This window comes from Pseudophryne corroboree, chromosome 6 (genome assembly GCF_028390025.1).
Source record: "Pseudophryne corroboree isolate aPseCor3 chromosome 6, aPseCor3.hap2, whole genome shotgun sequence".
NCBI lineage: Eukaryota > Metazoa > Chordata > Amphibia > Anura > Myobatrachidae > Pseudophryne > Pseudophryne corroboree.
In genome coordinates this window covers 363654827-363674598 of record NC_086449.1, presented here as the reverse complement: position 1 = coordinate 363674598, position 19772 = coordinate 363654827, and the positions used below count along the sequence as shown (strand labels likewise).

General features: G+C 47.5%; 1 protein-coding gene across 5 annotated transcripts in view; it reads left to right on the top strand.

Annotated features, from left to right (window-relative positions):
- Positions 1-238: 238 nt before the first annotated feature.
- The window catches only part of IMPDH1 (inosine monophosphate dehydrogenase 1), a 133815-nt gene continuing 114281 nt past the window's right edge, over positions 239-19772 (top strand). Inside the window, exons 1-2 of one of the 5 annotated variants that reach the window (XM_063926682.1) lie at positions 239-304; positions 2338-2436. In XM_063926682.1, the coding sequence (XP_063782752.1) occupies positions 2339-2436 (98 nt within the window). In that variant the 5' untranslated portion in view covers positions 239-304; position 2338. Of the gene's footprint in view, positions 305-405; positions 515-1233; positions 1480-2337; positions 2437-16197; positions 16313-19772 lie in introns of those variants that run through there. The other 4 variants (XM_063926681.1, XM_063926679.1, XM_063926680.1 and 1 more) reach the window with 4 other exon arrangements.

Sequence of the window (19772 nt, the reverse complement as noted above, 5' to 3'; positions counted from 1 at the left end):
AGCTACGGGCGAACAGGGTACCCAAAAAGTACCCTCGCGGGCTCGCTTTGCTCGCCACGCTTCGGGCTCGGTGGCTCGCTCCGCTTCGCTCGCCACCTGATTACTAAAGGTAATAGTTGGTGGCGTGGATAGTAGAGGAACTATCCCGCTGGCCTAGCTCCTCCCCATTGTGTCGTAACTCCTCCCCCTTACGGAAAAGGTCCCTTAGCCCACTTGATTCTAGCATCTACCATGATAAGAACGCCCTATCCAGGTAGCCTCCCTTCACCGTGACGCATGTATCCCGACGTACAACACTTGTACAGTGAGTAATCACCATCATCTCTGTTCTCCAAATAGAAATGACACCCGGCGCGGAGTGACAGCAGTACAGTAGCGCTTCTCACCACATGGCGCATTGCACAGTGATAGCAGCACATGCTACCGTGTAGCGGGGCAGCGGCTAGGCGTGGCTTAGTACATACAACGTGTAGCAGCAGCAGGAGGAAGGCGGCAGCTGCGGCCGTGGTCTCAGGTGCGTGCGGCAGAGGTGGATGCGGGGTCTCCTGATTAGACCTGGGGAAAGATTTAGCAAAGCGTGGCTACAGACACAGCACCAACCAACCCGTTCATGTCATAACACAGGCTGTTTGTAAAATGACAGCTAAGAACTGATTGGTTGGCGCTTTATCTCTCTCCGAGCTCTGAAACTGTCCCCCGTGTGTTATTGTACTACTGTGTGTATGAGCAGGTGCGTGGAGTGCCTCACTAAACCGCCACGTGTGGACTGCTGCGGGTGGGAGGTTGTATGTCGTGGATGGTACATCACCCCAATAACACTGCCCCCCTCCCTTCCTCTCCCGGTCTGGATGCGGGTATATCCTCTCTTTGGGCAGGGAGCGGGCGCTGGCTGCTGTCTATCACAGCTACAGTACACGGGGCAAACCGGGGACTAGCCGGCCGCTGTGCGGTCGGAGCGCTGCATGCATGTGGGTGTCGCGCCGGTGACTCCCGCTACATGCGGCGCAGCAGCTGCCGGGCGGGTGTGATGCCGGGACGGCGCGTATACCCCTAGCTATAGCGGAGGTGACATGTACATGGCTGAGCTGCTGGCCGGCGGCGGCCGGATCCTCCCTCCCGCGTGTCACTGTCTCCCCTGCCCAGCAATACTGCGCATGCGCCAGCATCCTGCTGCTTCGTGGCTATTGGTCCCTGGTGCCCGGGCTCAGGGGAGGAGGGGGCTGCGGTGCCCACGTCTGCTGGGAGGTGGCCGGTGAAACAAGAGAGGGAGGGGCTCCGGTCTTCGGGCTCCGCCCCGTGTCTGGCGGCTTATGGTCCCGCACCGTCGTCTGGCGGCTTATGATCCCACACCGTCGTCTGGCGCCCAGGCCAGCCTCACTGCGGGTTCCGTATCGCTGTCCGGGTGCTGAGGGTGGCTGCTGACCGGGCGTCTAGTTGAGAGAGTGCTACTTCCCGGGGCGATAACGTGAGCTGCACCGAGTGTGTACATACATGTAACTATGTCAGGCGACGGGGCATCCGTAGCATGCACATGTAGGCGAGAGCAGGCCGGGCTGTGTGCGGGTGATGGGGGAGATGCCTCTGCTCTGGCGGCTGCTGGCACATCTGCATGTTGGGTATTGTTGCATGTACACACACTCCATCATTCGCCTTGGTTTGATCTGCTTATGCAGGGCCGGAGAGGAGCATATGTGATTGCTGCAGCTGGCACACCGTGCACAGGGTACAGACGCACACGGTACAGCAGCATTAGCAGGCACGCAGTTCATAGGGTACAGCTGGCAGCATTAGCAGGGGTAAAGCTGGCAGCAGACACACGATACAGCAGCATTAGCAGGCGCACGGTGCATAGGGTACAGCTGGCAGCAGGCACAAGGTACAACAGCATTAGCAGGAAACCATGCAGCTGGCAGCAGCTGCCTCATGTTGCCCCGTGTTGTCAGCCTGCATGCGTTACACCGTGTTTGTTATCCGGTTCCTGCTCCAGTGCGGTTATTCTATGTGAAGTGCAGATTTCTTTTCATAAACGGGAACTAGTTGCCAAGGCCAGATTGTGTTATCTTCATTCTTTGTCATCATCCCTTACAGCATAAGCAAACAGCATGCAGAGATAATAAGGTGGCAGACTGTAGATGGTGGCATTCAGTAGATGTGTTAGACATGTATGAATTATTTCTCACTGTTGGTTTGTTTCCATGTTTATGTAGCCCCTAAATATTACATAGCACTTTACAGAGATTATTTCATCCTTTTCAACATTCCCTGTATGAAGCTTACAGTGTAATTTATCCATCTTGTACCATGGTTGATAAGATGTTTTTTCTTTTTTTCCTACAGCATGGCAGACTACCTGATTAGCGGAGGTACCGGGTACGTTCCTGAGGATGGTCTCACTGCACAACAGCTATTTGCTATTTCAGATGGGCTCACCTACAAGTAAGCAGACTGATACCTTAACATCAATCTCAAAGTTTCCTCTTATGTAACAAATGTTTTCCCTCCTCACTAAAGGGCCCCATACACTAGAACGATTTTGCTCAATTTGGTCACTCGGGACTATATATTGGGTGAAATTGTGCATTTTTAGCTATGTATCTGATCCGATGCGCGGCCCCATGAGCGTCGAGTCGACTCCTTAAGGCTGAGTACACCCTTGACCTAGAACATGGGTCTTCAACCTGTGGCCCTTCAGCTGCTATGGAACTACACATCCCAGCATGACCTGCTTCTGTTTTATCAAGCCTTAATAGCAAAACCTGCAGGGTATGCTGGGATGTGTAGTTCCACAGCAGCTGGAGGGCCACAGGTTGGAGACCCATGTCCTAGGACAATCGGGCTGATGGTCTGGGCGATTTCTCTTCGCCCTGTACCATGGCAAATTGCCGATACACACTAAAGTGATTTTAGTGAACTACGGAACGACATCTTGTTTTGTCCTTCATTACACTGCACTGAATTGCACACGATATCTGCGGTAGTGTGCAGACACGGGTATGCATTAGGCAATCAGAGCGATTTGTCTTTCCAGTACAGCAAATCATGCAATAACGTCTTAAGTGTGTTCCCAGATGATATCTGCACGATTGCCAGTCGTCCTAATGTGTACCCAGCCTTAGAGTAGGGAATTATTACCCATTGTCAATTTCCCAAAAGATGACCTTTCTAGTTTATATCGCGTAACAAAGACACAGTAATTTAATTTTGTGCTGTGTAGAATGTGTATGGAGGAATCCTGTATACAGGTTTATTTTTGTTACTAATTGATCCTCTACAGTATGTTACAAAGTACAATGTTACGGCCTGCAAGTTCCATAATTGATCCTGTATGGTCACCGGACACATGCCATCCATAGTCCGCTACTATAAAGCCATTGGCTGCAATCCCTAAATAAATCTCCCACTTTGTAGCTACATTTGTTGTTATGGTGCCAGCTGGGCTGAAGCTCAAAGATGGTGCTCTTTGTTGGGATACACCTGATGCCTGGTTTCATGGCATCTGACAGGAAAATTCAAGGATAAATGGCACATAAAGTGTCCTGCAATGTTTTTAATCTGAACTCTTCCATATGATTGCGTTGATGTAAAACTTAAGTACATGTTTATTTGCAGTGAAATGTTGGTAAAGAAAAGCCTGCACATTTTGTTTTCTCATATCCAATAGATGACTTCAATATAGGCACATGGCTTAACACAGTCCTGAGACATACTGAAAAAAATCAATATAATTCTTTTTTCTTATGTGTAAATGTTAAATATATTGCGTGAAAAGTCGTCACAAAAAAGAGGAGGGTAGTAATTATTGTTTAATGAGCTACAGCCACTGAGCTTTGTAAGTTACACAAAATAACTTCAGTCTAGAATCTAGATGATTGTCCTCTGCTGCCCCCGGCTCTACTAAAATTTGGTTGAGAATTACATTCCCTACGTGATGCATCTGCTGGGAACAATCCGATCTGTCCCTGGGCAATGTCTCATAAACAGCATTATGGCAGTGTTGTACACCCTGCTAGTACAGTTGTCCTCTAGTGTCCTCATTGTGGTCTGGACCCATTGCTTCACTGGCAGGCAGTTCTGATGTCGTAATGGCACAGAGTGTACAGATTGTCTCAAATGTTGGAACCAGTTTTAGGGGGGTATTCAGTTAGGGCCGTTCTGTCACCTGGGCGAAAACTCTGCACTTTTTACTATTTTTGGGGATTTACCCTATTCAAAAGCAGGTGAAAAATTTGGCAGGAGCGAAAAACGTGTGGATCGGCGAATCCACGTGTTTGCACCTGCGCCAGCAAAAACACGTTCCGTTTTTAGCTGATTTTGAGGCATTTTTCACCAATGCCTTTTCGTTAAAGAAGTCAAAAGTTATGGGCGAAAACGGCCCGCAGTTGAATACGCAGGGGGGTGAATTCAATAGCTCTGAAATGATTGAAGCTAATTGAATACCCCCTTATTGCTTCCTGGCTGGGGCACTGGAGGTGAGCAGTGACTGTTTGAAAACGGATTCTGTTAAGCCAGTTAGCGGAGGCATTTACTCCACAGCTCTTTCTTTCAAGCATTGTGAATACACTATTTGGCCCCAGTCTGCCTTTGCGCTAATAAGCAGGTTATGGTGAATCCGGCAGTACAGAACTGCTAATGTAGTGCAGCAGTGTGCTACTTTCTTGTAGATAATACAGATTTTGTCTCTTTCTTAGAATCACATCAGAGAATAAGTACCTTTTAGATAATAACATTGCAGAATTTATCAGTAGTTATATAAAATAACGTATTTAATGACTTTCTCCTTTGTTTTCTTGCTGCTGTGATTTGCTGAATAAAACATGCAAGTGTGTGCTGCCCTATAGATTAATTTTGTTGTTGGCATAGTGATTTTTGTGCTTCAAACAGCACAAAATATACTGTTCAGGAGTAAACTGTGATTGCTTCATAAGGTGAAGACAATAAAGTGGTTATTATGTCCAGATATCTGCAGGAACCAGCCGGTGTCTGGTTCCACAAGCATTTGAATACTTAGGCTAGCCATACATTAGGACAACCAGAATCCGATCCGATTTCCTCATACAATTTACCTTCAATCCCCCGTGGAACCCATTACACATGATTTTTTTTTTTTTTTAGCATAAGATGAATTATACAATCTCATACGATCGTATGCCTCGCCTAGAATGTGATAACTAAGTCATTTACAAGGACGCTGAACATATGCACCATCGTACGATGCATCGTATGTGCATACGATTACGACGGATAATATGGGCTGTGCGAATGATAATTTGATGTGACAGTCGACCAACGGGGATGCACGTCTCATCGCAAGCCTACCGAAAACACCTACAATGTGTACACAATGCATCATAGGACACGTTGAAATCTTACATTCGTATCCGATCCGTCCTAATGTATGGCCAGCAATAGTGGTAGCAGATAAAATTGCATTTCCGTTAGAACTGTATCATTAATATAGTAAACACACATGCTTTTGTATGTTGTCTAAATCTGACTTATTACTTTCCACATTCATTTCCTGTACACACACCTATGAGCTCGGCATAAAAGCATTTGATTTTAACTATTACGTAGAAATCAAGTTCAGATATCACATTGAAGAGTATAATTAACAGTTCTGTAATCTATAGTGGCAGCGATTAGTAAGATTTTCCATGTATTTCCATGTTTGGGCTTGTAACCTAAAGCAGTGCTAAGAACTTTTAGGATTGTGTGTAATAGTAAGTGGTGAATGCTCTTGTGATCATGACACAAATGGGGAAACTCTTTCAGGTAACATGATTTTTATCAGGCTGGATGTGATGCTTACTTGCGGATGCAGAAACTGCTGGTGCTTTCAAACCCGATGACCTTGTGGGTGACCCATTTGATCTATTTTTCTTTAATCCAGCTCTCCATTGAATGGAAGGCTTTTAAGTGACATTACAAAAATAGTTTGTAGAGATCAACATTGGTTCTTGTTTTGCACCCAGGGTATCTTGAGAACTGGGCAAAAACAAGTTCTCGAACTATTGACATGCTCGAACAGTAATTGGCTTGACCAATGACCACTGGTGAAAACCATTGATTTTTTTATTTCTTTTTGTAAATCGTGGAAGAAATACTTCATCTGCTACCTTGTATTCTGAATTCCCTGTTTGTATTTAGTTTTCTGTGAGCAGTGGTTGTGTGACTGAAGCCTTAGAAAATATATCAATATTTTATGACCTAAACCAAGCCATAACATCTATACCTGCAGTTGTTCCCTGCTAAATATATGAATAATTGAAAACTGGTATGGTATTCTAGGTCAACAAGCAATCATGTCTGTATATATGGTATGTCGACCTACGGATGTGTACTCTTACATTCTTGTTGCAGTCACGCTAAACAGCCCTTGAAGTCGCACTGTGCTGCTTTTTTTTTTTTTTAATCTCTCTCCCCCCCCCCCCCCCCCCCCCCACACAAAAATGTCTTCGATGCAAAGTAATGTAATAGGATACACAAGCAGCATCATCTGATTAAAATTATATGTGGCATGCCTATATTCTGTGTGTAGTTATGGCTCTATCTGCATCTGAAATGCCATGTTAGTGTTGTAGCAGAGCATTTTGAATGCAAATACAGCAGTGGTTTCCAAACTTTTTTGAATCACGGCGCCCTAAAGTATCAGAATTTTTTTCATGGCACCCCTAGGACAAAAATTTCTTATTGAGAAATTTAGAAAGAAATATTAAATTAAGTAGATTGTGTTTATATGACATCCTTAGGGTCAGTTGTGTGGTGAGGGACAAGATTTGCTTCAGTTTGTCCCCATATTTTACGACTGACAGCTACTAGCACTGGTTTTGCCTATTATATTGACCATAAATAATTTGAATTGGTCCTGGACCACCAATCCAAGGCACCCCTGCAAGTGTCCCGAGGCACCCCAGGGTGCCACGGCACACAGTTTGGGAACCACTGAAATACAGTCTATCACACACGTGCATGCCACATGTTTTAATTAGCAGAAGCTGCTTGTGCATCGGGATCCGGTCTTTAGGTTGACCACTATTGGTCGACATGAGTTTTTCACATTTGTTTTAATTTTTTGAACTTTTTCATACTTTACGATCCATGTGGACTACAATTGGGAACTGTAACCTGTGCCGAGCGCAGTGGTAGCGGAGCGAGGCACCTTCCCCGAAGTTCGCTTGCCACTAATTGGGGTTCCTGGTCACTATATGGAGAAAACTACACCAAAAAATGTAAAAAAAAAACCATGTCGACCAAGAGTCCCTGTTGACTAGTAGTGGTCGACCTAGACACTGTCGACCAAAGTCTAATCTACCTAACATATACCACACCTTGTGCATCCTATTACATAATTTTGCATCTAAGACATTTTCGCAGGGAAAAGAGCAAAAAAGACGCTTGTCGCTACCGAGTAACACGGCACTCACGTGTTATATGTAACGCAACTTGTAGCGCACAAAGCAAAGATGTAAGAGGAGGACACATCTGTAACATCTGTGGCGTGTCAGTGACCACTTACCAGATCCCAGGGCTGCAGCGACTTCACAGTATTCTTCCGGGTCATGACAGCCCTATGACCAGCACTTATGGAGGCACGAGCATCTTAACAGAGAAGGAGGCCCGTGTCCAACCTTCTCTGTTGGGGCCCCCTCCTCTGCAGCTGGTGCCCATCAGCGTAATAGAGTCTGAGCATTGCGTATGCGCAAATCTCCGGGGAAATGGCACAATGGCCATCTAACGTCCTTGAGGATGCTGGGACTCCGTAAGGACCATGGGGAATAGACGGGCTCCGCAGGAGATAGGGCACTTTAAGAAAGCTTTGGACTCTGGGTGTGCACTGGCTCCTCCCTCTATGCCCCTCCTCCAGACCTCAGTTTTTACACTGTGCCCGGATTAAGATGGATGCACTGCAGAGAGCTCTCCAGAGTTTTCTGCCTAGAAGCATTTTTGTTTGGATTTTTTTTTTCTAACTTTTACTACTTTTTTACAGGGAGCACTGCTGGCAACAGGCTCCCTGCATCGAGGGACTGAGGAGAGAGGAGCAGACCTTCTTGTCAAAGATAGGCTCGGCTACTGGACACCATTAGCTCCAGAGGGGGTGAACGCAGGTTCTTACTGGGCGTCCACCCCCGAAGCCGCGCCGCCGTTCTCCTCACAGAGCTAGAAGTACAGAAGACAGAAGTCGTCAGGCGGCAGAAGCCTTCAGCTTCACTGATGTAACGCACAGCACTGCAGCTGTGCGTCATTGCTCCCATACACCTCACATACTCCGGTCAATGTAAGGGCGCAGGGGGGGGAGCGCCCTGGGCAGCAATATAAACCTCTGCATGGCAAAAAGACTATATACATGTACAGGTGGGCTCTGTACATGTATATAAAAGAGCCCCCGCCATATTTTACTAAGTTTGAGCGGGACAGAAGCCTGCCGCCGAGGGGGCGGGGCTTCTCCCTCAGCACTCACCAGCGCCATTTTCTCTCCACAGCACTGCTGAAAGGAAGCTCCCGGACTCTCCCCTGCTTACACACGGCGAAAGGGTGCTTTTAGAGAGGGGGGGGGGGGGGGCACATAATTGGCGGTTTACATATTATACAGCGCTGCTGGGGAAAAACATTTTGTGTTGGTCTCCAGGGTTATTTCGCTGGGGTGTGTGCTGGCATACTCTCTCTCTGTCTCTCCAAAGGGCCTTGACAGGGATACTGTCTACAGGAAAGGGGTTCCGTGTGTGTGTGAAGTGTCTGTACGCGTGTGTCGACATGTTTGACGAGGAAGGCTCGCTTAATGTGGAGGGGGAGTGCTTGAATGTCAGGTCGGCAACGCCGACACCGGAATGGGTGGATATGCTGAATGTCTTGAATGCAAATGTCAATCTATTGCATAAAAGATTAGACAAGGCAGAAGCTAGGGATCAGTCAGGTAGCCAGTCCATGCCTGTCCCTGGGGCGCCAGGTCCTTCGGGGTCTCAGAAGCGCACCATATCCCAGATCGATGACACAGATACCGACACAGATACTGACTCTAGTGTCGACTATGAAGATGCAAAATTACAGCCGAAGGTGGCTAAGGGTATACGGTACATGATTATTGCCATTAAAGAGGTTTTGCATATTACTGAGGAACCCCCTGTCCCTGACATGAGGGTACACATGTATAAAGGGAAAAAGCCTGAAGTCACTTTTCCATCCTTATTTGAATTAAGTGACTTGTGCAAAAAGGTTTGGGAATCTCCGGATAGGAGACCACAAGTTCCCAAAAGGATTCTCATGGCGTATCCTTTTCCACAAACTGATAGGATACGCTGGGAATCTTCGCCAAAAGTTGACAAGGCGCTGACACGTTTGTCCAAAAAGGTGGCACTGCCTTCTCAGGATACGGCTTCCCTCAAGGAACCTGCTGATCGCAGGCAGGAAATTACCTTAAAGCACATTTACAATCATTCCGGTACTATTGCTCGACCGGCTATGGCGTCGGCCTGGGTTTGTAGTGCGGTTGTGGCATGGGCAGATTCCTTATCTACGGAAATTGACACCTTAGATAGGGACGCCATTCAAATGACCATAGAGCATATCCGAGATGCTGCCTTGTATATAAGGGATGCTCAGAGAGACACTTGTTTATTAAGCTCCAGAATAAATGCTATGTCTATTTCTGCTAGGCGGCTCTTGTGGACCCGACAGTGGACGGGAGATGCAGATTCAAAGCGGCATATGGAGTCCTTGCCTTACAAAGGGGTGGAGTTGTTTGGAGACGGCCTCTCGGATCTTGTCGCTACGGCTGGTAAGTCAAATTTCTTACCTTATGTCCACCCGCAGCATACAAAAAAGGCACCTCATTATCAAATGCAGTCCTTTCGTTCCAATAAAAACAAGAAGGTACGTGGATCATCCTTTGTTGCCAGAGGGAAAGGCAGGGGAAAAAAGCTGCACACAGCTAGTTCCCAAGAGCAGAAGTCCTCCCCTGCGTCTGCAAAGTCCACCGCATGACGCTGGGGCTTTCCGAGGGGAGGCAGATCTGGTGGGGGCTCGTCTTCGATTTTTCAGCCACGTCTGGGTTCACTCGCAGGTGGATCCCTGGGCATTAGAGATTGTTTCTCAGGGATACAGGCTGGAATTCGAAGACTTGCCTCCTCGCCGATTTTTCAAATCGGCTCTGCCGGCTTCCTCGTCCGAGAGGGAGCTAGTGTTGGCAGCAATCCAAAAATTGTATATTCAACAGGTGATTGTCACAGTTCCTCATCTCCAGCAAGGAGAGGGATATTACTCAACCCTGTTTGTGGTCCCGAAACCGGACGGTTCGGTCAGACCCATTTTAAACCTGAAATCTCTGAACCTGTACTTGAAGAGGTTCAAGTTCAAAATGGAATCACTCAGGGCGGTCATCGCCAGCCTGGAGAGGGGGATTGGATGGTGTCCCTGGACATAAAGGACGCTTACCTTCATGTTCCGATATTCCCCCCCGCATCAGGCGTTCCTGAGATTTGCAGTGCAGGACTGTCACTACCAATTTCAGACGTTGCCGTTTGGGCTTTCCACGGCCCCGAGAATTTTCCCCAAGGTAATGGCGGAAATGATGGTGCTCCTGCGCAGGCATGGGGTCACAATTATCCCATACTTGGACGATCTCCTCATAAAGGCGAGATCTCGGGAGAGGTTGCTGGACAGCGTGTCTCTGTCCATGAAGACGTTGCAGATATACGGCTGGATTCTCAATATACCGAAGTCCCAGCTAGTCCCTACAACGCGTCTGACCTTTTTGGGGCTGATTCTAGACACAGACCAGAAAAAGGTTTTTCTTCCGATCGAAAAGGTTCAGGAACTCATAGCCATGGTCAGGAACCTATTAAAACCAAAAAAGGTTTCAGTGCATCATTGCACGCGGGTCCTGGGGAAGATAGTGGCTTTCTACGAGGCCATCCCTTTCGGCAGGTTCCATGCGAGGACTTTTCAATGGGACCTCTTGGACAAGTGGTCCGGGTCCCATTTTCAAATGCATCAAAGGATTACCCTGTCTCCCAGGACCAGGGTATCTCTCCTGTGGTGGCTGAACAGTGCTCACCTACTAGAAGGTCGCAGGTTCGGTATTCAGGACTGGGTCCTGGTGACCACGGACGCAAGCCTCCGAGGCTGGGGAGCAGTGACACTGGGAAGAAATTTCCAAGGTCTCTGGTCAAGCCTAGAGTCTTGTCTCCACATCAACGTCCTGGAGTTGAGGGCCATATACAACGCCCTGCGTCAAGCGGAGGAATTGCTTCGGAGAAAACCGGTTCTGATTCAGTCAGACAATGTCACGGCAGTGGCTCATATAAACCGCCAAGGCGGAACAAGGAGCAGAATGGCCATGGCAGAAGCGACCAGGATTCTACGCTGGGCGGATGGCCATGTAAGCGCGCTGTCAGCGATGTTCATCCCGGGGGTGGACAACTGGGAGGCGGACTTCCTCAGCAGGCACGACCTGCATCCGGGAGAGTGGGGACTTCATCAAGAAGTCTTCGCACAGATCACGGATCGTTGGGGACTGCCTCAAATCGACATGATGGCATCCCATCTCAACAAAAAGCTAAAGCGGTATTGCGCCAGGTCAAGGGACCCTCAGGCGGTAGATGCTCTGGTGACACCTTGGGTGTTCAGATCGGTCTCTGTGTTTCCTCCTCTTCCTCTCATACCCAAGGTGTTGAGAATAATACGAAGAAGCAGGGTCAGAACAATACTCATTGTTCCGGATTGGCCACGGAGGTCTCTGTATCCGGAGCTGCAAGAGTTGCTCGCAGGGGATCCGTGGCCTCTTCCTCTAAGGCAGGACCTGCTGCGGCAGGGGCCCTGTCTGTTCCAAGACTTACCGCGGCTGCGTTTGACGGCATGGCGGTTGAACGCTGGATCCTAGCGGAAAAAGGGATTCCGGAGGAAGTCTTTCCTACACTGATCAAGGCTAGGAAAGACGTGACGTTAAAACATTATCACCGTATATGGCGGAAATATGTTTCTTGGTGTGAGGCCAGAGCTGCTCCTACGGAGGAGTTCCATTTGGGCCATCTACTTCACTTCCTTCAAACAGGAGTGACTTTGGGCCTAAAATTAGGGTCCATAGAGGTCCAGATTTTGGCCTTATCCATTTTCTTTCAAAGAGAATTGGCCTCTATTCCTGAAGTACAGACCTTTTGTGAAGGGAGTGCTGCATATTCAGCCTCTCTTTGTGCCTCCGGTGGCGCCTTGGGATCTTAACGTGGTGTTACGTTTCCTCAAGTCACCTTGGTTTGAACCACTCAAAACTGTGGAGTTGAAATACCTCACGTGGAAAGTGGTCATGTTGTTGGCGTTAGCTTCGGCAAGACGTGTTTCCGAATTGGCGGCTTTATCACATAAAAGCCCATACTTGGTTTTTCACGTGGATAGGGCAGAGTTGAGGACTCGCCCTCACTTTCTGCCAAAAGTGGTCTCATCTTTTCATGTGAACCAACCTATTGTCGTGCCTGTGGCTACACGGGACTTGGAGGATTCCGAGTCCCTGGATGTAGTCAGGGCTTTGAAGATTTATGTGACCAGAACGGCTAGAATCAGGAAGACTGAAGCTTTGTTCGTTCTGTATGCGGCCAACAAGGTTGGTGCTCGTGCTTCAAAGCAGACTGTTGCTCGCTGGATCTGTAACACGATTCAGCAGGCGCATTCTACGGCAGGTTTGCCGTTACCGAAATCGGTTAAGGCCCACTCCACTAGGAAAGTGGGCTCTTCTTGGGCGGCTGCCCGAGGGGTCTCGGCATTACAGTTGTGCCGAGCAGCTACTTGGTCGGGGACAAACACCTTTGCAAAGTTCTATAAGTTTGATACCCTGGCTGAGGAGGACCTCCTGTTTGCTCAATCGGTGCTGCAGAGCCATCCGCACTCTCCCGCCCGTTTGTGAGCTTTGGTATAATCCCCATGGTCCTTACGGAGTCCCAGCATCCTCAAGGACGTTAGAGAAAATAAGATTTATTAATCTATTTCTCGTAGTCCGTAGAGGATGCTGGGCGCCCGTCCCAAGTGCGGACTTCTTCTGCAAGACTTGTATATAGTTATTGCTTACATGAGGGTTATGTTACAGTTTTTCGGTGGAACCGTGGCTATGTTGTTGTTCATACTGTTAACTGGGTAAGTTTATCACAAGTTATACGGTGTGATTGGTGTGGCTGGTATGAATCTCGCCCTTAGATTTACAAAAATCCTTCCTCGTACTGTCCATCTCCTCTGGGCACAGTTTCCCTAACTGAGGTCTGGAGGAGGGGCATAGAGGGAGGAGCCAGTGCACACCCAGAGTCCAAAGCTTTCTTAAAGTGCCCTATCTCCTGCGGAGCCCGTCTATTCCCCATGGTCCTTACGGAGTCCCAGCATCCTCTACGGACTACGAGAAATAGATTTACCGGTAAGTAAAATCTTATTTTTCTCAGAGACTTTCTTACTGTGTATGCGCAAATCTCCGAAAATATGGACGCAGCACCATTTACCGGAAGTTTGCTACTGCCGGCGAGGGACTCCGGTGAGGTGAGTATTTTTTTTTTTTTTAAATAAAGTAATTTTTATTTCGAAGGAGAGTAGTTTGCGTACAGACATTGCATATCAGGAACACAATAAACACGTAATGACATGTCCTCATCGGGGAACAGCATTCTCTTTCGACTTATTATCAAACTGTCATTTGCTCAGAGGCGCATAGGAATGTACAGTTATATATACCATTATTTTGCATAATCCGTACACTCTAGTATTCATGAAATCACATTTTACTTTGTTTTGTTCCCCCCCCCCCCCCCCCTCAAATATAACACTTACGGACAACCCGTCCGAGTAAAACCTTTTAAAAAAAGAAGAAAACAATCAGAAACCAAACACAGAGATCCCCAGAGATAAAAAAAATAAAAAAAACAGAGACAAAAAACATTAGGGGGAAGAGGACGCATTGGGGGATACAAGCACTCTAGCTCCTACCCTGTCCAGCTGGGCACAGGGCCACCCTCTCATTCACAACCCAATGGGTGAGAGGGAAGCCTATGGCCCTAGAAGATCATAACTTGGCAAATCCAGGACCTGTTAGTAACCCTATCACCATTAAATTGTAGGGTCTGGGACGGAGTATATGGATTCCAGCCATGGAGACCAAATTCTTTCAAATTTAGCGGAGGCATTATGTTTCATATAAATGTATCGCTCCTTAAAAACAGTGTCGTTTATTAGTGCCTTAAGAGCGGGGAGTGCAGGGCCCTTAGGGGCCATCCATAGCCTCGCAATGCTCACCTTCGCCATTGCACATATGTTGCGAGCATATAGGCCCCCTGGACCAGACACAAAGTCAGAGCCCCCCATTCCCAGGATGCAAAATTGCGGAGTAAGCATGGCCTCGTCCACCCCTGTGTTCCCCAGAATCGATCCGACCCCCGCCCAGAAAGTCCGCAACACCGGACAATCCCAAATGAGGTGCCAGAAAGTACCTGCAGTCATCCCACACTTAGGGCAGTCACCCACTCTACCCGTCCCGAATTTGGCCAGTCTGGCCGGGGTCATATATATTCTATGCAAAAGGAAGTATTGTATCTGTTGATATCTGATGGATTTGGTAACCGTGCACGGAGTTTCCAAAGCAAGGGCCCAGTTCTCCATCTATGGGGCCCAGATCCTGCTCCCATTTGACACGGAGACGTGTCAAAGGATCTATATGGAGTTTGGCGAGTAGATAACCATAAGCATGGGAAATCATCTTAACTCGACCCAGCAAACTTACAAAGGTCTTAATGGGAAATGGTATAATTTTAGGGGGGGAATTGGCGAATTGGGACTGCAAGGCATGTCTGAGTTGGAGGTATCTAAAAAAATAGGAGTTAGGCAAATTAAACTCATCTTTTAGTTGTTGGAAGGATTTGAGCGTATTATCCGTATAAAGATGATTTATGGAAATCACTGATTTAGGGGCCCAAACTTCCCTCCCCTCGAGCGCATACAGTTCAGGGAGCCATTTAGACTACCAGAGGGGGGTGTCCGGGTCCAATCCATCAAATTTCAAAAGCATTTTTAGTGCCTGCCACACCTTCATGGCTTGGTAAATAAGAGGAGGGAGGAACCGGGCCAAGCTCCCACTCTGCAACACCTGCAGGGGGGATAAGTCGGGGAAGTAGCATTGGACAAATACCCAGTGTAGAGAAGTGACGCCAGTATCCTGCACCCATGCACTAATATGAGACAGCTGAGCGGCATAGTAGTGGTGAGGTGAGTATTTAAAAAAAAAAAAAAAAAAAATGGGTGTGCATTGTGGGCCCCCCTGAACTCATTATAGATATACACCACTGTACGGAGGTGATCTGTGTCAAACAGCGGTTTAGGTGAGTTCCTTCGCCTGCTCTTATCTCTAACCATACCTTCCCCCTAGTGCCTAACCCTAACCTTTCCTTACAGTCTATTCCGAACCCTCCTAGTGGTGCCCAATGAGCAGTCTGCATTCTGAGGGATATATTTACTAAGGTGTGGGTTATAGAAGTGGAATTGTTTTCCATAGCAACTATTCGGATTATAGCTATTATCTTCTAGAAGGTGCTAGATAAATAAGTAGAATTTGGTTGCTATGGACAAAATCTCCACTTCTATAAACTCACACCTTACTAAATATACGCCTGAGTGTCAATATTTCAAAGCGTAACGGAATTTGCTGCGTTATATAAGAAACTGTAAAATATTTCATATGGCAATATTACACATGTCGACGTTAGTGTCAATATCGTGGTGTCGACATTATGAATAACGACCTGGTCGCAGTCACACCTTTGTCTCCTCCGTCAGAATTCCAACAAGCTAATAAATTTTTGTTCTTACAAATGTCCTTTTAATACAATTTTTGTGGTCAACACTGTTTTGAGATCCACTATAATGGACTACAGAATTATCAAGTAGAAATGTGCTTAATGTTAGTATTACAGTTAGTTACTCAAATGTCTGCATTTAAGTGAACAGTTTCTGCAGATTGTATTTTAGTTATCAGCCTCCGTTGTTATACAGGTCTGAATGCAAACCTGAGTAGTGGCAAAGTTATAAACCTAAAGACTCCAGTTGCTGCTTTGTAAAGAAATCTGCGTTTAGACTTGAAGTGTGCATGGCTTCATCATTAGATTACAGGTCAGATCGCTCCTTGGTCAAAGAGGAAGGAAAGTCTGTAACAGTGACGCTTCTCCTCCCATATTCCAGATCAATATAAATGAGTGTAAGTCTGTCACGGTTGCCTGCTTGTTATGCCGATAATGGAGCGGGAGGATAGAGCCAGCAGTGAGCTTGCATCTCCACCTATGTTACAAAAGAATCCAGAATGGCAAGTGTTTTCTTTCTATTCTTTTATCATCTCTACGTCATGATGTCCTTTACAAGTGCCACTGTACCGTAAACACACTTTTATTGTAAAAATAAAATTAGTGTGAATTAATGAGATGTTTATTAACGCCCAATTGTAAATGTGTTTACATTCCCAAGTGTGTAGCCCATAAGACTTCTGTCTTTCACCCAGTTATATGTGAAGTGTAAGGACAGATTTGTACATTACAAATTGCGCACAAGGAATCTAGAAATCCTTTGTTGCCATTCAGGAAAATTGATGATTAAAAAACACCTAATGTTGCAGGCTTACAGCATACGTGTTCGAGTATGTACTAATGCACAGGTTCCCAAACTCAGGGGCAGATGTATTAACCTGTAGAAGGCATAAGGAAGTGATAAACCAGTGATATATGCAAGGTGATAAACCCACCAGCCAATCAGTTCCTAACTGTCGATTTGCATATTGGAGCCGATTGGCTGGTGTTTATCACCTTGCACATATCACTGGTTTATCACTTCTTTATGCCTTCTCCAGGTTAATACATCTGCCCCACTGTCCTAAAAGCACCTAACAGTATTTAAGGATAACCATGCTTGAGCACAGGTGGCTTAATTAGTACCTCGGTCAATTTGATTGTACCATCTGTGCTCACTGCTCAGCCATGAATATACTGAAAACCTGTTAGGGTGCCTTGAGAACCGATTTGGGAACCACTGTCCTGATGCCGCTAAATATGAAGTGTATCTGTCAGTCTGTTTTTTAGATTCTTCCACTTAACAGGTGTTAATGCTCTTTCGTTTGCCATCCTAAAACCTGTAGAACGCAATTCAGGGTGTGCCAATCTAAATCAACTTGATTTCTCTGACGTCCTAGTGGATGCTGGGAACTCCGTAAGGACCATGGGGAATAGACGGGCTCCGCAGGAGACTGGGCACTCTAAAAGAAAGATTAGGTACTATCTGTTGTGCACTGGCTCCTCCCTCTATGCCCCTCCTCCAGACCTCAGTTAGAATCTGTGCCCGGCCAGAGCTGGGTGCTCCTAGTGGGCTCTCCTGAGCTTGCTAGAAAGAAAGTATTTGTTAGGTTTTTTATTTTCAGTGAGATCTGCTGGCAACAGACTCGCTGCTACGAGGGACTGAGGGGAGAGAAGCAAACCTACCTGCGTGCAGCTAGCTTGTGCTTCTTAGGCTACTGGACACCGTTAGCTCCAGAGGGTTTGAACACAGGGCCTGACATCGATCGTCCGTTCCCGGAGCCGCGCCGCCGTCCCCCTTGCAGAGCCAGAAGACAGAAGAACAGTTGAAATCGGCGGCAGAAGACTCCTGTCTTCATTAAGGTAGCGCACAGCACTGCAGCTGTGCGCCATTGCTCCCACAGCACACCACACACTCCGGTCACTGTAGGGTGCAGGGCGCTGGGGGGGGGGGCGCCCTGGGCAGCAATTATAATACCTTTTGGCACAAATTACACACATAATACAGTCTAGCACTGTATATGTGTGCAAACCCCCGCCATTAAGTCACACAAAACGCGGGACAGAAGCCCGCCGCTGAGGGGGCGGGGCCTTCTTCCTCAGCACACCAGCGCCATTTTCCTTCACAGCTCCGCTGGAAGCACGCTCCCCAGGCTCTCCCCTGCAGTATCCAGGTACAAGACGGGTTAAAAAGAGAGGGGGGGCACATAAATTTAGGCGCAAATCGATACAAACAAGCAGCTATTGGGAAAATCACTTATTAGCAGTGTAAAGCCCTGTGTTATATAGCGCTGTGGTGTGTGCTGGCATACTCTCTCTGTCTCCCCAAAGGACTTTGTGGGGTCCTGTCCTCAGTCTGAGCATTCCCTGTGTGTGTGCGGTGTGTCGGTACGGCTGTGTCGACATGTTTGATGAGGAGGGTTACGTGGAGGCGGAGCAGGGGCAGATAAATGTGGTGTCGCCCCCGACGGGGCCGTCACCTGATTGGATGGATATGTGTAAGGTCTTAACCGACAGTGTCAACTCCTTACATAAAAGGTTTGATGACGCAGCAGCCTTGGGATAGCCGGGGTCTCAGCACGCGCCTGCCCAGGCGACTCAGAAGCCGTCAGGGGCTCATAAACGCCCGCTAGCTCTGATGGTAGACACAGATGTCGACATGGAGTCTGACTCCAGTGTAGATGAGGATGAGACAAATGTACAGTCTACAAAAGCCATCCGATGCATGATTACTGCAATGAAAGATGTATTGCACATTTCTGATATTAACCCGGTTACCACCAAAAGGGGTATTATGTTTGGGGAGAAAAAGCAGCCAGTGACTTTTCCCCCATCTGATGAATTAAATGATTTATGTGAAGAAGCGTGGCGTTCCCCTGATAAGAAACTAGTGATTTCTAAGAGGTTACTGATGGCGTACCCTTTCCCGCCAACGGATAGGTTACGTTGGGAAACATCCCCTAGGGTGGACAAGGCGCTAACACGCTTATCTAAAAGGGTGGCACTGCCGTCTCAGGATACGGCCGCCCTAAAGGATCCTGCGGATAGAAAGCAGGAAGCTATCCTGAAGTCTGTGTATACACACTCTGGTACTCTACTGAGACCTGCTATTGCTTCAGCCTGGATGTGTAGTGCTGCAGCAGCATGGACTGATACCCTGTCAGACAACATTGATTCCCTCGACAGGGATACTATTTTGCTAACCATAGAACATATAAAAGACGTCGTCTTATATATGCGGGATGCACAGAGGGACCTTTGCCTGCTGGCATCAAGAATTAATGCAATGTCCATTTCTGCCGGCAGTGGACAGGTGATGCTGATTCTAAAAAACACATGGAGGTTTTGCCTTATAAGGGTGAGGAACTATTTGGGGACGGTCTCTCGGACCTCGTATCCACAGCAACTGCTGGGAAGTCGACTTTTTTGCCTCAGGTTCCCTCACAGCCTAAGAAAGCACCGTATTATCAAATGCAGTCCTTTCGGCCTCAGAAAGGCAAGCGGGTCAGAGGAGCATCCTTTCTGGCCAGAGGCAAGGGTAGAGGAAAGAAGCTGCACCAGGCAGCCAGTTCCCAGGAACAAAAATACTCCCCTGCTTCCACTAAGTCCACCGCATGACGTTGGGGCTCCACAGGCGGAGCCAGGTGCGGTGGGGGCGCGTCTCCGAAACTTAAGCAACCAGTGGGTTCGCTCACAAGTGGATCTATGGGCTGTACAAATTGTGTCTCAGGGATACAAGCTGGAGTTCGAGGCGACTCCCCCTCGCCGTTACCTCAAATCAGCCTTGCCTGCTGCTCCCAGGGAAAGGGAGGTAGTACTGGCGGCAATTCACAAGCTGTACCTCAAGCAGGTGATAATCAAGGTCCCCCTCCTTCAACAGGGCAGGGGTTACTATTCCACAATGTTTGTGGTACCGAAACCGGACGGTTCGGTGAGACCCATCCTGAATTTAAAATCCTTGAACACTTTTATATAAAGAAGTTC